At 39.4% G+C, this 18,428-nt stretch overlaps 1 protein-coding gene across 4 annotated transcripts in view; it reads right to left on the reverse strand.

The window, feature by feature from the left end:
* Positions 1–6,410: 6,410 nt before the first annotated feature.
* LOC140725377 (diacylglycerol kinase delta-like) overlaps positions 6,411–18,428 on the reverse strand; it is a 161,447-nt gene continuing 149,429 nt past the window's right edge. For 3 of the 4 annotated variants that reach the window (XM_073040778.1, XM_073040780.1, XM_073040781.1), the window contains 3 exons: positions 18,181–18,298; positions 16,343–16,473; positions 6,411–8,267 (listed from right to left, as the gene is read on the reverse strand). In XM_073040778.1, coding sequence (XP_072896879.1) covers positions 8,178–8,267; positions 16,343–16,473; positions 18,181–18,298 — 339 coding nt within the window. In that variant the 3' untranslated portion in view covers positions 6,411–8,177. The remainder of the gene's footprint in view (positions 8,268–16,342; positions 16,474–18,180; positions 18,299–18,428) is intronic. The other variant, XM_073040779.1, reaches the window with a different exon arrangement.

The raw sequence follows: 18,428 nt of genomic DNA on the forward strand, positions 1-18,428 counted from the left end.
GCACCCGGAGAAAAGCAATGCGGTCACAGGGAGAACGTACAAGCTCCTTACAGGCAGCAGCGGGAATTGAACCTGGGTTGCCTGTACTGTAAAGCTTTGTGGTAACCACTGTGCTACTGTGCCTCCTTAAGAGTCTCCACATCCACCCTCAACATCCCGCCCCTTTTCCTGTGCTGAGTACAGAATGGAATTATCCTCAAGTCTGCGTCTTGCTGAATCCATTTGTCACTCAGACTTGCTTGCTGGGCCCATTTTGTCACTTGGAGAAGTTTGCCTGGACATGGGTCAGACAAGCATCACGACAGTTATCTTTTAAAGCTCCATCCCCCAGAATGTCCTGAGGGTCTTTCATAGCTCAAGTTGTCAAATACTTCTGAGCTGTTTTTAAAATGAGAGGCATTGATCGTGTGGATAGCCAGAAGCTTTTCCCCAGGGCTGAAATGGCTAACACGAGGGGCCACAGTATCAAGATGCTTGGAATTAGGTACAAGGTAGACATCAGAGGTAATTTTTTCCCACACAAAGAGCAGAAGGTACATGGAATGCACTGCCAGCAACAGTGGTAGAGGTGGATACAATAGGGTCTTTTAAGAGACTCTCAACATGGAGCTTAGAAAAATAGAGGGCTATTCTGGGCAGTCTCTAGAGTAGATTGCATGGTCGACACAATATTGTGGGCCGAAGGATCTGTAATGTGCTGTAGATTTTTATGCTCTATGTTTCGGAATATCTCTATTTAAGCAGATTTAAGTAATTCTAAAAATGCAAAAAAGTTAAAAACTGAAATAATGTCATTTACCTATACTTCTTTCTATAGTGCTGGAAACCACATTCAGGCAAATAGAGTTGCCATTTGTTCAGCAGTCAGCACCAGTGTAAAGCTGACCTCCAGCAGGCATCCGACACACATCTCATCTCAGACTAACACTTTTCCTGAAGGCCTGCAGAGGTCTGGAATAATCTGATCCGAGAACTCTGCTCAATCCACTCAATTTGGTATAATGTTCAAAGAACAGAAACTAAGGTTGCAAATATCAAGTCATGAGGAAAGGCACACTGGATATAGTAATCTATTTAGTAAGTCATTGGACTAGTAATCGGAGGTCTAGGCTATTGACTGGGAGCAAGAAGTTCAGGTTTACCCTCTAATAAAAGATATTAAAGCAAGATACACAAAATGCTGGAGGATCTCAGCAGGCCAGGCAGCATCTATGGAAAAAAGTACAGTCAACGTCTCAGGTTGAAACACTTCAGCAGGACCGATATTAAAGCAAGGAAACTTATATTCAACTACTTCAACAAATCTGGAATAAAAATAATAACAGTGATTAAACTGCAGGATTATAACAAAATGGCTTGTTGTTCTTCATAGAAGGGTATCTGACCTTTTCCTTAAGTGACCATTGACCATATGTTGATATCCATTTGTCCTTGAAAATGCCTATGTATTTGATTCAAATGAGTGATGGGCAGTATTAGTCTAACCAACAATGCTCACATCCTTAGCCACATGTCAGTCAAATTTTAGGCTTCATGAAGCAGAATGGACACTTTGAAAAGGAATCAGTGTGAATATGGATCTGGGATTGCCCAGTCATGGCCGAGTGTTCCAACTGAACTTTTTGAGTTGCTTTCTTTGTATACTGTATATATAAAAAGAAAACATCCAATTGAGGAAATGATTTATTGTCTTCATTTGTTGGGAAATTCTACTTTGGCATAGACTGGTCTGAATTTGCATGATTGCTTAAAAAGCACGACTGTCAAATAAATTTTGAGTGTTTAGGCTACATCTGGATAATTTTGAAAACACCAGTTTCACGTAAAAACGATAAGCGTCCACACTATGCATTTAAAAAGATATCTCTAACCACATTGAAACGGAGATTTTGGCGAATCTCCTCCTCCTGTGCATGTGAAGGACATATCTACCGAAAACAAGCAACATGCTTGGTGTTGAATTTCACCGTAAAAGTGCGTGCTCGTGTAGTTACAGACTAGAAAAACTTAAAACGACGGACAGCTGTTGGCTTTCACACAGGAGAACTTAAAAGTAAAAAAAAAAACAAATACTGGAGCGTACGGAGGCAACCGACAGGGAGTTCACAGACAGTATGACCCAGCTGACGACGAACATTGAAAAACTGACGAACTCTGTTGCATTAATAAAGCACCTTGTTAAATGTGTAAAACATGTCTGCATCAGTGTTATCTTGTACTTCCATACAATGTTACAATAGGCTGTTTCACATTTATTGTCAGAGAAGTACTTGCATAAATAGGTAAACCACCTTCATACAAGCAATGACAGAAAACAGTAAAGTGAGTATACTTATTTATTCAGTAAGTTATGGGTCAAAGTATTTGGTGAGTACATTTCTAACTCTTCTGGCATCAGTTTCGTTGCTGTCTGTTTTGAAATTGTTAGGTTGCGTTCAAGAAAACAATGAAATAGAGCGCTGCCGCCTGACAGCGTTTTCAAAAGTCTCCGGTTACCCCATCCACACTGATCCGGCCAATCCAGCATTTTCAAAAATACACACTTTGGAGAGCGTTTCTGAAAAGCTCCAGTTTTGGGGGACGAAAACACCGTTATAGTGTGGACGAAGGGTAAAAATGAAGAGAAAAAGCTTCGGTTACAGATTTATTCGGTGTAGTTTGGACGTAGCCTTAGAGATAATGTCATTAGTATGGAGAGCGGCTCCTGAAAGACAAATTTAAAAGGATGAAGAATCAGAATTATTATCACTGGCATATGATGTAAAAATTGTTGTTTTGTAATAGTAGTACCATAGACATAAAATGATAAATCATACAAATAGTGAAAAATAAGGAATATTGAACTAATGTTCATGGCCTAAGCCTCCATTAACATCATTAAAATAGTTTACTTAGTTATCACATTGTTATTTGTGGGAACTTGCTATGTTTCAATCTGTCCGATGGATGTCCTACAAGAAAGAACATGAGTGTGCAAACTTTCCTTCCTTTCAGGCCCAAGCAAGATGTGACATCATACGATTCAGATTCTTGTAAGATATTTTGAGCAGAAATGAGAGAAATTTCATCCCTCTCTGAAGAGGTGTGTAAACTGGCTGGATGCCATAAACCACTCTTCAAATTGTCTGACTTGCTTTATTATCTATGTACAACTTTCCTCCTTCTGGCAAACTGCCTTGTACTGAAGAGCAAGGTGGCAAGAGGGAGATAATGATAACAGACACATGGATGGCTGAAATCTGAGTGTCAGTGAAATTTTAAAGACCTTAAGGTCTAAAATGCGTTTTGAAAATCCATAGTCCTTAAAAGGCCTTCTGTTACTGGGCTAGTTAACACCTCCCTCTTGTTGAATTGTTATGAGTATGCTCAGTTATCTGTAATGTGAAGGACTTCGTTACCTTTATCACTTGATGATTATATAATTATCAATTGCTACAAAACATTCTAATATCTACATCCAATGGATATACACAGAGCCTGAATGGTCCATCCAGCTCTTGATAAGGGCAATCTTAATTAATATTTTAACAGAAAGCATTTTCCTTTCAGAGGAAAGAAACAAAATCATTAGCTAGAAATCAAGCTCATCAGTATTTTACTTTATTGTTTGTCAAGTGCCTGGAGTGGTTTCTGACTTTCAGTTTGAGATCAGTCATACATAGCTTTAGTTGATATTACTTACAATATCATTGTTTCTGCTTTGAAACATACCCTGTGGGAAGAGAGGCACTATTTTTATTAACTTTGTAAGGTTGCTTACTGATCTTTTTGTCTACGTTTCCTCAAGAATAAATGGATTCTTCACATTTCAACATGAGAAAGGCATCTATCAGTAAACAGTTCATTATCCAGAGGGGTCCTGGACCATATGGGTACGTACACAGTAATACATGAGCGAGAAAAGGGGCAAGTAAATTAGTTTAGGACATGTGAGTAGAGTGAGAGTAACTAGAGCACTTTGTGAGTGGGTGTAGGTAAGAGCATGTGAATATAGGAACATTTAGATGAGTGAGTATACATGAATGTGAAGAATGGGTGTGGGAGTAAGTGAATGGAGGGAATGGGTGAATGAGTGAAGAGATGAGTGTGTGAACAAGTGACTGGAATAGTATTATTGGCTAGGAATCTGTCAGATACCAGGATGAACCAAAATCTTCTTGCATGGTGTCTCTGTGCAACAAGTGGAAAATGGGATTCCTGGTTAGTTTTACAAAGTAAATCCTGCAAAATTCAATGTTACTAACAAAAAGAGAAGTGTTAGGTAGATATTTGCGTGTCTGGGTTCATATTTCACCATTTACCACACAGAAAACCTCCAAAAAAATTCCAAGGAACAGGAAAATGAGAATAAAAACATTTTACTAGAAGATTGGATTCAATCCCACTGTATTTACAGGAAATATGTACATCGATTGACAATTAATATGTACAAAAATACAGTCACAGCCATATTTATATATAAATTAAGAATAAATACAATATGCAGATCTCATGACAAGGCAGAAGAGAACCAAAAAAAAACCCCAATCTACTTTCTGCTCTCTCCAAAGGGAGAGCGAGGTTAGTAACAAGGAACTGTTACTTGTTAAAGTGTGGTGCAGTGAGACCTGCTCTCATTCAAGCAGTCAGATAATTCTAATTATCATAATTATTAGAGTAACTTAGAAATATCAACACCATGGAGCAGCTATCTTCAAAGAGTGCCACAGTTACCCTTCAAACAGGGAACCGTTATCTCCCTTTAAACAGATCTAGTATACCTTAAAACATAATGTTACAACCATCCTTTAATCAAGAATTTTGAATAAAGCTATGATTTACTTTCAGATAAGGCGCCAAATCTCTCTTGAAGGGCAAGCATTCATCAAACACTGATTCCCTTTAAGGAGACTTGTGGACCGTTTTCAACAGAACCCTCCTGTCTTCCTTAAAATGGAGATACGTTCACCATAAATGTCAGAAGTTCGTTGTTGACTGAAAAATTAAAGCAACCTACTGTCCTTTACAGACATAGGAAGCAATCTCACAGGGTTCACTGCACCAAAAACGTAAGGTCTCAAAGCAAGATTGTTGATACTTCTCTTGCTCAATTAAAGTACCATGTTTCTTCATTTTCCCATTTAACTCTTATAGCAGATCTCTCAATCTCTTCAGTAATGATATATATCTTCACATCTCTCTGATCTCAAATCATTTTTCTGTGTCTGAGATTTATTTGATATGTATTACAAGTTTCTGTCCCAAAAATATTGCAATGGTACCCCCCAAAACATCCTTCACTCAATGTAAATAAGGGAGACAGATGAGACAACGCTACTTTATGAGGTTTCCTTTTGTCTCGAGGGAGGTCAAGGTTCAAGATTGTTAAGGAGACTTGTTTGGCCTGCAGTTCTTTTCCCACGGTAATGAAGATGACATATGGATTCCAAGAAAATTCAAAGCGATCCTGGTCCTTAACCTTATCAGCATAATCTGCAAGCATAGATAAGGATACCTAATGGTGGCTATTGGGAGAGGAAATTTAAGACTAGTGCATCTCCACCTCATTTTCACTGCTATTCTGTTATTTTAAATAGTATCAAGGAGAAAAATGCAGCCCAATACCTCCATTTAATAGTAAATAAACCTCCACTATTGGACCCTTTTTTACCCTGTTAATGTATCATCAGTGTACCAACATCGTAATTCCACTAAGTCTTCTCCATAACACTGCCTCCACTTCTTCAATGAAGTGTGTAGTATTCAAGAATTCAGCTTGTGTTTACAATGTGCCTATAAAGAGGGAAAAAAATGAAGCCAGGTCCTTCAAAGAAGTATCTGGAAATGAATGGATATCAATTAATTGAAGAATGATACTAAGGGGCTAAATAATTGCCAAGATTAGATGCTAAGTAAATCCTTGTTAAAAAGAAATATAGAGAATGGGTAAGGAAATCCACAAGTTGGCAAAGGTGAGAGAAAGCAAATGGTGAATGAATGAAAAATAGTAAGAGTTCACAAGATATAGAAAAATGGAGGGATTGGGCTTTATTAGAATCTAAATACAGAAATAAGGACATCATCAAATAATAACTTGTGTGAATTGAATTGGGCATAAGATCTCATTGGTCCTGAAATCAGGCATCTAGCAGCTTCATTTTTCTAAGCTGAGGGATGTACAGAACAGCAGAAAGATTAAGCAGTGTCTCTTGAAGGAGATACATAATGATCCAAAGCTTCGGTCAACCTGTTTTGCTCTAAACCACAATAACCTTCTAATTGGCAGAAAGATGTAACCCAACAGGATGTGTATTGTGAAATGTGTTATAGCACGGACACATCCCACAAAATTACTGTCCACCATCAACCATCCATTTAGTCATAATAATTCCATTTTTGTTAATCTTTTGACAATCTCATCCCTTCCCCCCCCCCCCCCCCCCCCCAGATTCTATAACTCACCTATAATGAAGGTGCAATTTACAACAGCTAATTAACCTAACAACCGTATGTCTTTGGGACCCAGGAGGATACTGGAGCAGCCGGATGAAACTCATGTGGTCGCAGGGAGAATGCGTAAACCCCACAGAGTTGACATCCAAGGACAGCACTGAACCTGGTACTTCGTCGCTACATGGCAGTGCCTTTGTTAAGCGTGCTGCTGTGCCACAGACACAGAACAGGCAGTTCATAACAAATGTATTTTGGACGCTACTTTCTTCTCCTACCGCCCCATATTCCAGTCTTAACTCACTCTCACACATTCCAGGACTCACCCCCATACTTCACATGATTTAAGATTTACTCTACTTCACATTCCATATTCTCCAGGTGTCAGCTGTGGCTCAGTTGGCTGCACTCTAACAGTACTAAAAGAGTGCTGCATTATTAAAGATGGGATATTTTAAAAGAGATGTCAAAATCAAGTGCTCCCTATCAGCTGGACATTACAGTCCATGACTTTATTTGAAGTGCAGAAGAGTTCTTCTTGTGCGAGTCGACATTGATCTTCAACTGACACAACTAATAAATGTCTGTGGCCGTTATCAATTGCTATTCATGGGATATTGCTGTTAGCATTTTCAACAGTACAAAAGGGACATGCTTCAAAATTATGGGCTATAATATGTTTCTTGACATCCTGAGATCACCAGAAGTGTTGTAAAAATAAAATTCTTTTTAAGGACACATTCTCATACATTCGTAATGCTTCTGAAATTAGTCTCACATACTGCAAACACTTCTAAAATTATTCTCACACATTCCAGTCAATCCAGGACTGATTCTTTTACTTCCCAGACGTACAAGAATTGACTCTCATTCATCTTTAACACTCCAGGACAATATCATCCAGGCTTACTCCAAAGAGTCAGGGTGGGTTTGAATACCCCTTTTGGCAGTGTTGCACTGAAAGCTCCACTTTTGGAGTCTGAGCATTGACATGAGCTCCTGCCTCCCTATACTCTGAAGTTATTGTTTAGGCAACAGAAACCAATGCAGTAATGGCAGGAGCTTTGAAGGCAACCAGTACAGGAAGACACTGTAATAGCATTCCCATCTTCTTCAAGTTCTGTTCTGTAAAAGGACTCTGTACAGATTCTGGGTTGAGAGAAAGATGTAGGAGTCCACAAACATCCAAAACACTCTCAAAGATCACAACATTAAATGTTAATTTCTGTCGATGAGAGTAACAGTTTCATTAGGCCATATATGTTCTTCTTTTATAAGAAAGAAATGTTTTGTCCCTTTCATAAATGAAATTTAGAAATTAGGTCACTGTTGTGTAGAATATTCCTTTGTCGAAAAAACAAGATCCCTCTTCGTTGGGACCATGATTAAATTTACTCATATTCCATTATACTCCATTTACTCTGAGCTAACTTTCAGAGTAACAATCCAAACAAACTGGTTGCCCTGGATGTCATGTTTGAGGTAACTTCCATTCTGATTTGACAGATTTTTCCTTGAATCCAGCATTATTTTGATTGGTTAAGGCTTGTTCCCATTTTCTTTTGGCCATAAGATTTGAGTACAAGGCCACTTATAACATTGCTATTTGTTAGATGCTCCAACACCACACTTTCTGATAAGCTGAAGGTGAGGCAAACACATACAGCTAAAGGCTAGGCATTCTCATCCTCTGTTCAGTGGGCTGGAGGCTTAGGTAGCTCTGTTGACACATGAGCTGAACATGTACATCACACTTCGCTGACAGGTGTATTCCGGCTCAACTCCTTGATCCCATGTAGAATCCGCTTCATGTGGCCCACTCTTGTTATCCCCAAGTCCTGCCAAACACAGATCAGAAGACAGGTTTTTACTGGGAGTAAATTAACTTCATAAATATTACAGTATTAATGAGAGTGTAGATCAGGAAGTAAAAATATCATGTAAAGGAAATAGGTTTAAATGGATGAAACGTTACTCCAAAGTGACTGAATGGCAAGCAATGCCTTCCTCTCTGGTGAGACCATGTACATCCCACTGGTACAAGTCTTCACCAACCAAACATTACACCAAAACCACTTAATAAAGTATCAGTCTTCTTTGCTTGTTCTGTGGGGAAGATGAAGATACTGCAATTGTCTATCTTTGTTCATGGCTGCCTGCAGGAAGACAAATTTCAGGGTTGTATTCTGGATATATACTTTGATAATTAATGTACTTTTAAGTACTCCTAGACAAATATGAAGCTAAGATCTAGTTACACCCCTAAGTTCTTCTGTAACAGAGCTTTTTGAATAACTCAATGTGTATCTCAAATGACTGATTAGCTTTTTTCCCTTGAAATAAAGCATCCCTTTGTTATGAATGGGAAAGAGGAGTTTAAATAGAACAGTGGTTACCAGATTAACTTAACTTGGATCAGCTTGTGGAACTATGATGTGGTATCCATCAGTAAGACTTAGTTGCAGGAGGGACAGGACTGGCAGCTCAATGTTTTGGGGTTCTGATGGTTTAGACATGATGGAGGGATGGTTTTAAAAGAGGGAAGCATCCTTCTTCATCAGGAAAAATCTCATGAAAGTGCTCAGATAGGACATACTAGAGGATTTGTCTACTGAAGCAATATGGGTGGAATAAGAATAAAGGAAGACCAGATCAATGGGACTATATTATAAACCTTCAAATAGTCAGCGGGATTTAGAGGAGCAAATTTGTAGAAGAATGCAGACAGTTGTAAATATGACGTTGTGATAATAGGTGATTTTAACTTTCCACATATTGACAGGGATGCCCATACTGTGGATAGAGTTCGTCAAATGTCCTCAGGAATGTTCCCTTGATCAATATGTAGAGGTTCAAACAGAGAGAGCATAACATTGGACCTCTTCTCAGGGAACAAGGCAGAGCAGGTGACAGAAGTGCACACAGAACACTTTGGACCCAGTGATTGCAATTCCATCAGTTTCAAGATAATTAAAGAGAAAGATAGGACTGGTCTTTGGATTGAGATTGTAAATTGGAGTAAGGACAATTTTGATGGTATCAGAAGGAAATGGCAGGTGTGGACTGGTACATGTTGTTTCCCAGTACAAAGATGCTTGTTAAGTGAGAGGCATCCAAAAGTGAAATATTGAGAGTACAGAATCTATATATTCATGTTAGAATAAAAGACAAGGCCAACAGGTCTAGGGAACTTTTGTTATCAAGGGATATTGAGACCCTGTTAAAGAAAATAGAAGAAGGGCATATCATGTGCAGGCAGTTAGAATCAAACAAAGTGCTTGAGGAATACAAGAAATGCAGGAGAACCCTTGAGGAAAATCAGGAGTCTGTACTTGGGAATATAGACCCACAATTCATTGAAAGTGGCATCACAGGTAGATAGGATTGTAAGGAAAGCTTTTGGTACATTGGTCATCATAAATTGAAGTATTGAGTACAGGAGATGAGATGTTATGTTGAAGTTGTATAAAAAGTTGGTGAGGCCTAATTTGGAGTATTGTGTGCAGTTTTGGTTTCCTACCTACCAGAAAGATGTAAACAAAGTTGAAAGAGTACAGAGAAAATTTACAAGGATGTTGATGGGTCTGAAGCACCTGAATTATAAAGAAAGATTGGATAGGTTAGGACTTTATTCTTTGGAACACAGAAGATTGAGAGATTTGATAGAGGTATACAAAATTATGAGGGGTATAAATAGGGTAAATGCAAGCACACTTTTTTCACTGAGGTTGAGGGGACTACAAACAGAGGTCATGGGTTAAGAGCAAAAGGTGAAGTTTAAGGAGAACATGAGGACAAACTCCTTCATTCAGAGGGTAGTGAGAGTGTGGAATGAGCTTTCAGCACAAGTGGTGCATGCAAGCTAAATTTCAACCTTTAAGAGAAGTTTGGAAAGGTACATGGATAGCAGGGGTATGGAGGGCTATGGTCCTGCTGCAGGTCACTGGGAGTAGGCAGATTAAATGGTTTGGCAAGGACTAGAGGGGTGGTAGGGTCTGTTTCTGTGCTGTACATTTCTATGACTTTATGACGCTAAAAGATGAAATGAGGCTGCTCTGGCAGACAAGGTGAAGGAGAATCCAAAGGGTTTCTATAGGTATATTAAAACAAAAGAATAGCAAGGGACAAAATCAATCCTCTTGAAGATCGTCGAGATCTTAAATTAATCTTTTCATCTGTATTTATTCCAAAGACTGACAGAGAGAGTATAGAACTGAGGCAAAAGTGTGGTGAGGTCATGGATCATGTCCAGATACAAAAGAGGAGGTGTTGGTTGCACTGAGATAACTCCCAGGGCCTGACAATGTGGCTTATGGGAGGCTAGTGCAGAAATTGTGAGGTCCAGGCAGAGATATTTAAAATGCCCTTAGCCATGTGTGAGGTGTCAGAGGTCTGGAGGATAGATAATGTTTTTTTCTGTTGTTCAAGAACGGCTCTAATAATAAGCTGGGAACTATAGGCCAGTGAGTCTGACGTCAATCATAGGTAAAACAATGGAAGATATTCTAGGATATACAAGTATTTGCATCAACAGGTCTTGATTAGGGATAGTCAACATGGCTTTGTGTGTTTTAGTTCATGTTTAATTAATCTTATATAGCCTTTAAGAAAGTTACTAAAAAGGCTGGTGAAAAAAAGATGGTGGACATTGTCTACATAGATTGTAACAAGGTCATTGACAAAGTCCTGCATGGGAGACTGGTCGAGAAAGTTAAGTTGCTTGGCATTCAGGTTGAAATAGTCAATTGGATCCGATATTGGCTTAGCAGGGGAAACCAGAGAGTGGTTGGAGATGGTTTGTTTGACTGGCGGCCTGTTGTTTGTGGCTTGCCACAAGGATTGGTGCAGGGTCTGATACTGTTTATCATCTATATTCATAACTTAGATGATAATGTGGTAAACTGAATCAGTAGATAAGTGGATGACACCAAGTCTGGGTATGTGGTGGACAGCAAGGAAGGCTATCAAAGTTTGCAGCATGATCTGGACTAGCTGGGGAAAGGTGCTGAAAGATGGCACAGAGAATTTAATGCAGACTGAGGCAAGAGAGGTGGTGTGAGATATTGTACTTTGGGAGAATAAACCATGATAGAATACTGAGGTGAGGCATTACAGGTAGATAGGGTAATAAAGAGAACTTTTAGCACACTGGCTTTCATAAATTAGGGCAATTAATATAGAAGTTGAGATGTTATGTTGAAGTTGTACGCGATGTGAGTGAGGCCAAATTTAGAGCACCAAGTGTAATCTTGGTCACCCACCTACAGGAAAATATCAGTAAGCCTGAAAGAGTGTACAGAAAATTTACAATGTCGTTGCCGGGACTTAAGGACTGAATTATGGGAAAAAGTTGAACAGTTTAGGACTTTATTCCCTGGAGTGCAGGAGAATGAGGGGAGACCTTTTGGAGGGATACAAGAAGGGAATTTCTTCATTCAGAGAGTGAGGTGAGTCTAGAATAGCTGCCAGTGATATGGGTTTAATTGTAATATTTAAGATACGTTTGGACAAGTACATGGATAATAGAGATTTGTAGGGATATGGTTTGGATGGAGGTAGATGGGACTAGCTAGTGGATCAGGTTAGCATGGACTGGATGGTATGAAGGGCCTGCTTTTGTGCTATAGTACTCAGTGACTCAATGCCTCAACTGTAGAATTGCAGGGATCAGTGCAGGTCACTGTCCAAATATTCATTTTCTGGCGTCATGGAAAAGATTTAAATATAAGGTACATATTCAGAATGCGATCATGTAGTTGCAGCTATGTATAGAGCAAGCATTGTATTAGTAGTGCCTTTCCAGTGGAGTAGTATGCCGATGAAAAGAATTACGCCATTCATGCAGAGCCCTTGTTGCACAGTTACACACTGGATAAATACAGTCTGATTTCTACTGGGGTAGAACAGTGCCGCCTCCCTCTGGCAAAACGTGGCACATTTTCCACATACCCCTGATAGTCAAATCTTTACACTTAAATCTTATAATAAGACAACTTATTATACATCACTTTTCTCAGCTCGCTCAGACAATTAGATGAACATGCAAGTCTAGCCTATTCCTATTTCTGTTCTGAATGTAATAGTCCTAGCAAACTTTTCTGAAAAGAATTAGAATTAGCAGCGGCTGGGTAGAGTGGTATTCCAAATGAAATGGCATAATTCAGTTCTATTTATTGATTGCAAGCTTAAGTAGGTTTTCTGAATGGAAAGTTAACGTGGGAATTCAATGTTTATTGCTTATTCAGATCTTTAAAGGGCAGATAGTGCAGTTTGCAATTTTTGAAAAATATAACTGCAGTTGGCTGACAACATGAAGAACCTGGAGGAAATACCTGGCTTTCTAATACATTTCTGAGGACAAAACTAAGGCCATTTAATAACTTTAACTTCCTTTGATAGCAACTTTTTGATCCTTGATGGTTCATGTGATGATCACAAAGCTTAGCTAAGACTTTCCAAGTTGCTGATGCTGTGGCAATGAAGGAACAACAATACATTGTTAAGTCATCAAAGTATGTCTGGGTATGGTGGTATTCCTTGTCCAAAATGCCCTTGCTCGTCAGAGTAGCAGAGGTTGTGGGTTTGGGAATTAAATTAATGAAGCCTTGATGGGTTGCTACAATACATTTTGTAGCATTAAGCAGTGCAGCCATAATGTGTCAATGGTGGAAGCAATGAATGTTCAGGGCAGCTGGTAACTGGATGGTGTGTTCTGCATGTTCAATGTTTTTGGAACTGCTGTCAACCACGTAACTGTAATCTATTTAGTCAGCTAGCTCTGACAGAGGATGAGAGATGACCTGATAGAGGTGTATAAGATGATGACAGGCATTGATAGTCAGAGGCTTTTTCCCAGGGATGAAATGGCTGCCACAAGAGGGCACAGGTTTAAAGTGCTTGGGAGTAGGTACAGAGGAGATGTCATGGTTTGGTATCAATATCCTCCCATCACTTTGCTGAAGCTTGAAAGCAGACTGATGGGATTGTAACTGGCCAAACAGGATTTGTCTTAGTCTTTGTAGGCTGGATATATGTGGGAAAATTTCCGTATTATCAGATGGCTGTCTACAGCTGCAGAGAAACAAACGCTTGAACTGTTTTTAGACCATAGCTAAAGCAATACAACCAGACACTCTCAAGACCCTAGTTTTTGCTGTATTTAGTATGTGCAACCCCATTATTTTTGGTATCTTGCAGGGTGAATTAAAGTGCCCAGAATAATGTGTGAGATTGTGGGAAATGGAAGATGCCAAGATAAATTATTTATTTGATTCTTCTGGCTGAAGGTGATTAAAAGTGCATCAACTCTGTTCTGTCTTTTCAACTTGTAATGGACTCAACTAATATTGATGATGAGGTTTCCCCTGTGGTTATTTAATTCCTCACCAATATGTAAACTGGGTCTGACAGGGCCACTAGGCTTTAATTGATCAATTAGATACGGGATAACTTAGCTATGCTTACAGCAGGTTGGTTTCTATACTTTAATCATATATACACTCAGTGGCCACTTTATTAGCAACACCTGCACAGCTGCTTGTTAATGTAAATTCTTAATTAGCCAATCATGTGGTAGCAACTCAATGCATCAAAGCATGCAGACACGGACAAGAGCCTCAACTGTTGTTCAGACCAAACATCAGAATGGGGAAATAATATGTTCCAAGTGACTTTAAGTGTGGAATGATTATTGGGGTGGTTTGAATATCTCAGCAACTGCTGACCTCCTGGGATGTTCTTGCACTACATTCTCTATAATTTACAGAGATTGGTGCGATAAACAAAAAACATCATGTGAGCATCAGTTCTGTGGGTGAAAATTCCTCGCTACTGAGTAAGGTTAGATGAGAATGGCTAGACTGATATAAGCTGAGAGGAAGGCAACAGTAGTTCAAATAACCACACACAGTGGTGTGCACAGAGCACATCTGAACACACACATTGAAGCTTGAAGCGGATGAGCTACAGCAGAAGACCACGGCCGGGTTCCATTCCTGCACTGACTTTAGTTCCATATTGTCGGTTCTCCAGAGGCTCAGCACTATTCAGAATTGTATTCCTCACTTAACCGCAATTGATACATTGACCAGCAGGCAACATTTTTACAGAGTGTCAAACAGCAAAGTTCAAGAATGGTGTCAAATGTAATTCTGGACTTGCTGAAGACCCATAGTATTTCACTGATGAGTTGTTTTTAACTGCTGTACTTGTCCTGAATTTATCCCATTTAACGTAGTGTAGCACCCCATGGAATGATGTATCTGCTGAATATGAAAATACTATTACAAATTGTGATTATTCTTAATAATAATGTCATGGATGAACACACCTACAATGACTGGTAGAATAGGTTAGGAAGAAGGCCTGTTACAATTCCTGTTCTGAGTGTGGCAGATAGGTATATTGAGAAATGCTAACACGTTGTACAAAAATACTGCACAAATCTTTTTGATAGAGAATTGCAACTGTGCACAAGTAAAACATGACAAATACTATACTTCTAATACGTACACATACGGTATAAAAGTTAGGTTGCTTCTGATCGGTACAGTTCTACATACGGTAAACTAGGCTGTGAATAGTGTATCGTGTGCAGTTCTGCACTACAGGAAGGATATAAATAAGCGAGAGAAAATTCACAGGGACGCTGCCTGAAAGGGAGGGCTACAGTTATAGAGAGAGCTGGATAAGCTGTTTTCTCTGCAGTGCGAAGAAGGCTGGAGGTTGACTTTGCAGAGGTTTATAAAATGATTAGTGGCATAGATGGGGTAGATAGTCACTTTTCCACGTAGGGGAGTCTAAAACTTGCGGGCACAGGTTTGAGGTGAGAGGGAATAGGTTTAAAGGAGATCAGAGAGGTAAGTTTTTCCCAAAGAGGGTCACAGGTACTTTGAATGAGCTGTACCAGGATGTGGTAGAAGTGGATACAATTACAGAGTTAATGACATTGGACAGGTACATGGACAGTGAGGGTTTGGAGGGAAATAGGCCAAAGGTAGGCAAGAGGGATCAGCATGGATAGGCATCCTTCTCAGCATGCACGTGTTGGGCTGAAGGGCCGGTTTCCACACTGTATCACTATATGAATCTGAGTGATCCTGTATCAAATTAAGCATTTTTGTTACAAAACATTGACTGCAAATCTACCCAGATATGAGATTAGACAATGATTAGAGTTTAATATTGAGAAATATTAACCAACCAAAGGGGAAAAGAAGTGTTCGAAATACCCAAGAAGCTTGGCAGCCACTGACATCACATCAGATTGATAATACATTCCCCACCACAATAATAAAAAAATCTTTTTTTTTATTGTGCAAAAGGCCGAGGAATAAAGTGCAGTCCAAGTATTTACCTTGGCTCTTAAAGATACAGATAATGAGATCTCATCTAGATAATCAATCTGGTATTATCCAGAATCAATCAAGTCAAGTTGTTGTCATCTAATTAACTTGCCTTCAAGGAGCCCAGTGCATATAGTTGGTTTGACTCCCACACTTAAGACTGGAATTCAATTTAGATTAGGCTTCCTTTCAAATAAAAGGGAGCTCCCTTCATACCAATAAAATTATTGCTGCCTCTAGTACCATTTTAGAAATTCCCTCTAACTATTGTGTCCTCCTTCCTTTCACCATTTTTTTGTTTAGTCTTAGCTTGGTTTTTTTTTGCCTAAAGCTGTTTAAGCATGTAGAAAACTATAGTGCATGAATTGTTCTGGCACTTCCTAATTGTAATTTTCTTGTCCCTTTTCCTAACTATCATTTACAAATTCCTTTAGAAGTTATAGATTCAATGCACCTTTCAACTGATGTGATCTCAGCCCACACAGAAAGTTAATGCAGGAAGACAGTAAGGATAAGCCCAGGCTATATTAGTTTGTCATTCATGCAGAAGTGAGAATGTCACGCAGTACCTTCAGATCTCGCCTCTCCAGATGCAAAAGCTCTGAGCCACGGATGTCATGTCCGATGAAGATGTCCCTGTATTCGAACAGGCTAAGATGCTCTAACCAGGCCGCCACCTCCTCAGTACCCCACTGATGCACTGTGGGAAAGCGAAGAGCAGCGCGACCTTCAGTACCCACAATCCCAAAGGCAAAGAGAAATGCATAACCATCACCCATTAGCAATAAAGAGGCCCACAGAAATTTCAGAGAGTGGAGAGTTAATCTCTTAAGAAGAATTTCAAGAGGATACTTTGAATCAGTAAACATGCAATCCAATCTGGTAACTGACACAGTTGCTGAAATGAAATATATGCTTTTAAGTGGGAAGCTCCAGGCTACAGTATCAAATTGATAAAAATAACAGCTTTGCCTCCAGCCCGACTATAATCCTGCTGGACAAAGAAAATAGTGTTGACATAAGAATCATATGACATTTCACCAAGATACTGACAGCAGTAACACCCAGATAAATGAGAGACTGCGGTTGCTGGAAATGTGGATCAACACACACTAAACTCTGGAGGAAGTCAGCAGATCAGGCAGTATTTATGAAGGTCAATGAACAGTTGACTTTTTGGGCCTAGACCCTTCCTGTTGAAGGCCTGAAATGCTGACCACTTATTTCCCTTAGAGATACTAACTGAACTGCTTAATTCCTCCAGCATTTTGTATGTGTTTAAGCAAAACATCTAATCTATAACCTATGATCTGTCCTGAGTTAGCAACAGAGTTGAAGAACTTCATTTGTCAGGTATGCCACTGATTCACTTGATCTATGGAAGAAACCATTTACTGTTCTTATTTCATTGGACCTAGGGGTTTCTGAATGAATTTTGGGTGAAGAAAGAAATGAGTTTGTCTTTGTTGGTCTTCCCCACGGGTGTAGTGATCAGGGAGACGGGAGGTTTCACAGATCTCCTGCATCTTGCATGAGGAGCACACCACTGACCTTGGATCTATTCTCACTACTCTAGCTAGGCATTAATGGACAAAGAAAGTGAAACTTGACAGAAACCTCAACTTAGCATCTGCCTCTTCTCACTGAACTTCTTAAGTCAACGCCTCAGTTTCCCATTCTAACTCTGTCCACTCACAGCCACTCCCACAATGGATGCTCTACTTAAATCCAACTTCTTTTTATTGGCCCTTGCCAAGTGCCTGTTAACCCAAATGACCTCCATGTCCACCGAAAGTCTGACAGGCCCCAGTCAGTTTTAAAATCTGGAGCTCAAACTGCACAAGTGACTGTCTTCACAATTTCAATCTTCACAGAATTCCTGTCTCTAAGAATTCTGTAGCTAAGAACAGAACTCAGGATTTTCTCAATCCTGGCTGAATATATTAAAGTCATTGAGATAATTAACATTTTGTTTTTAAATTCCCCTTGCATCATCTAAACACACATAGGTACCACTTGTTATGAACACAAATCCCGATAAACAGCATGCCTTCTACTTCACTATCTCAACTGATGATTATAAATTAATTTACAAGCATATCACTGGGAATTCTACCTAGTGCCCCTTATCAGAACATCTATGATGCTGTTTTAAGGCATCAAATTGTGAGAAGACAAAGGTAGAAGTGTACTAATTTCCTTGAATTCCCCTTGCCTTAGTTAGACAGCTAACATTAAAATGGACCCTTGGAAAATGCCAACCAATTATCAAAGGTGGTGCAAAACAGTAAAGCATGGGTGACATTCTGAACTTGAATCTCTCACATGACTGGAAAACACATATGCAAAGGGGATGATAATGACAAAACACATGGAAGTAAATGAGATTCAGAATTCACATACACACCTGGCAAACCCAAATTCCCTCTGGTTTCCTTATTTTTGTTATTTTTCTCTTTTTTTAACTTTGACACAAGACGGAACTTGGCACTACGAGTCCGTTTGGAATATTCCAGCAATTGCCCCTGTGAAGAACACATGAAGAGAAAAGCAGCAATAACTTTCAGTTTATTAGACACAGAGGAAAGTATTCCGCACATTAACACAGATGCCTTGTGCAGGAAGGCACAGAGTCGACTGTACTTCCTTAGAAGG

This window comes from Hemitrygon akajei, chromosome 3 (genome assembly GCF_048418815.1).
Source record: "Hemitrygon akajei chromosome 3, sHemAka1.3, whole genome shotgun sequence".
NCBI lineage: Eukaryota > Metazoa > Chordata > Chondrichthyes > Myliobatiformes > Dasyatidae > Hemitrygon > Hemitrygon akajei.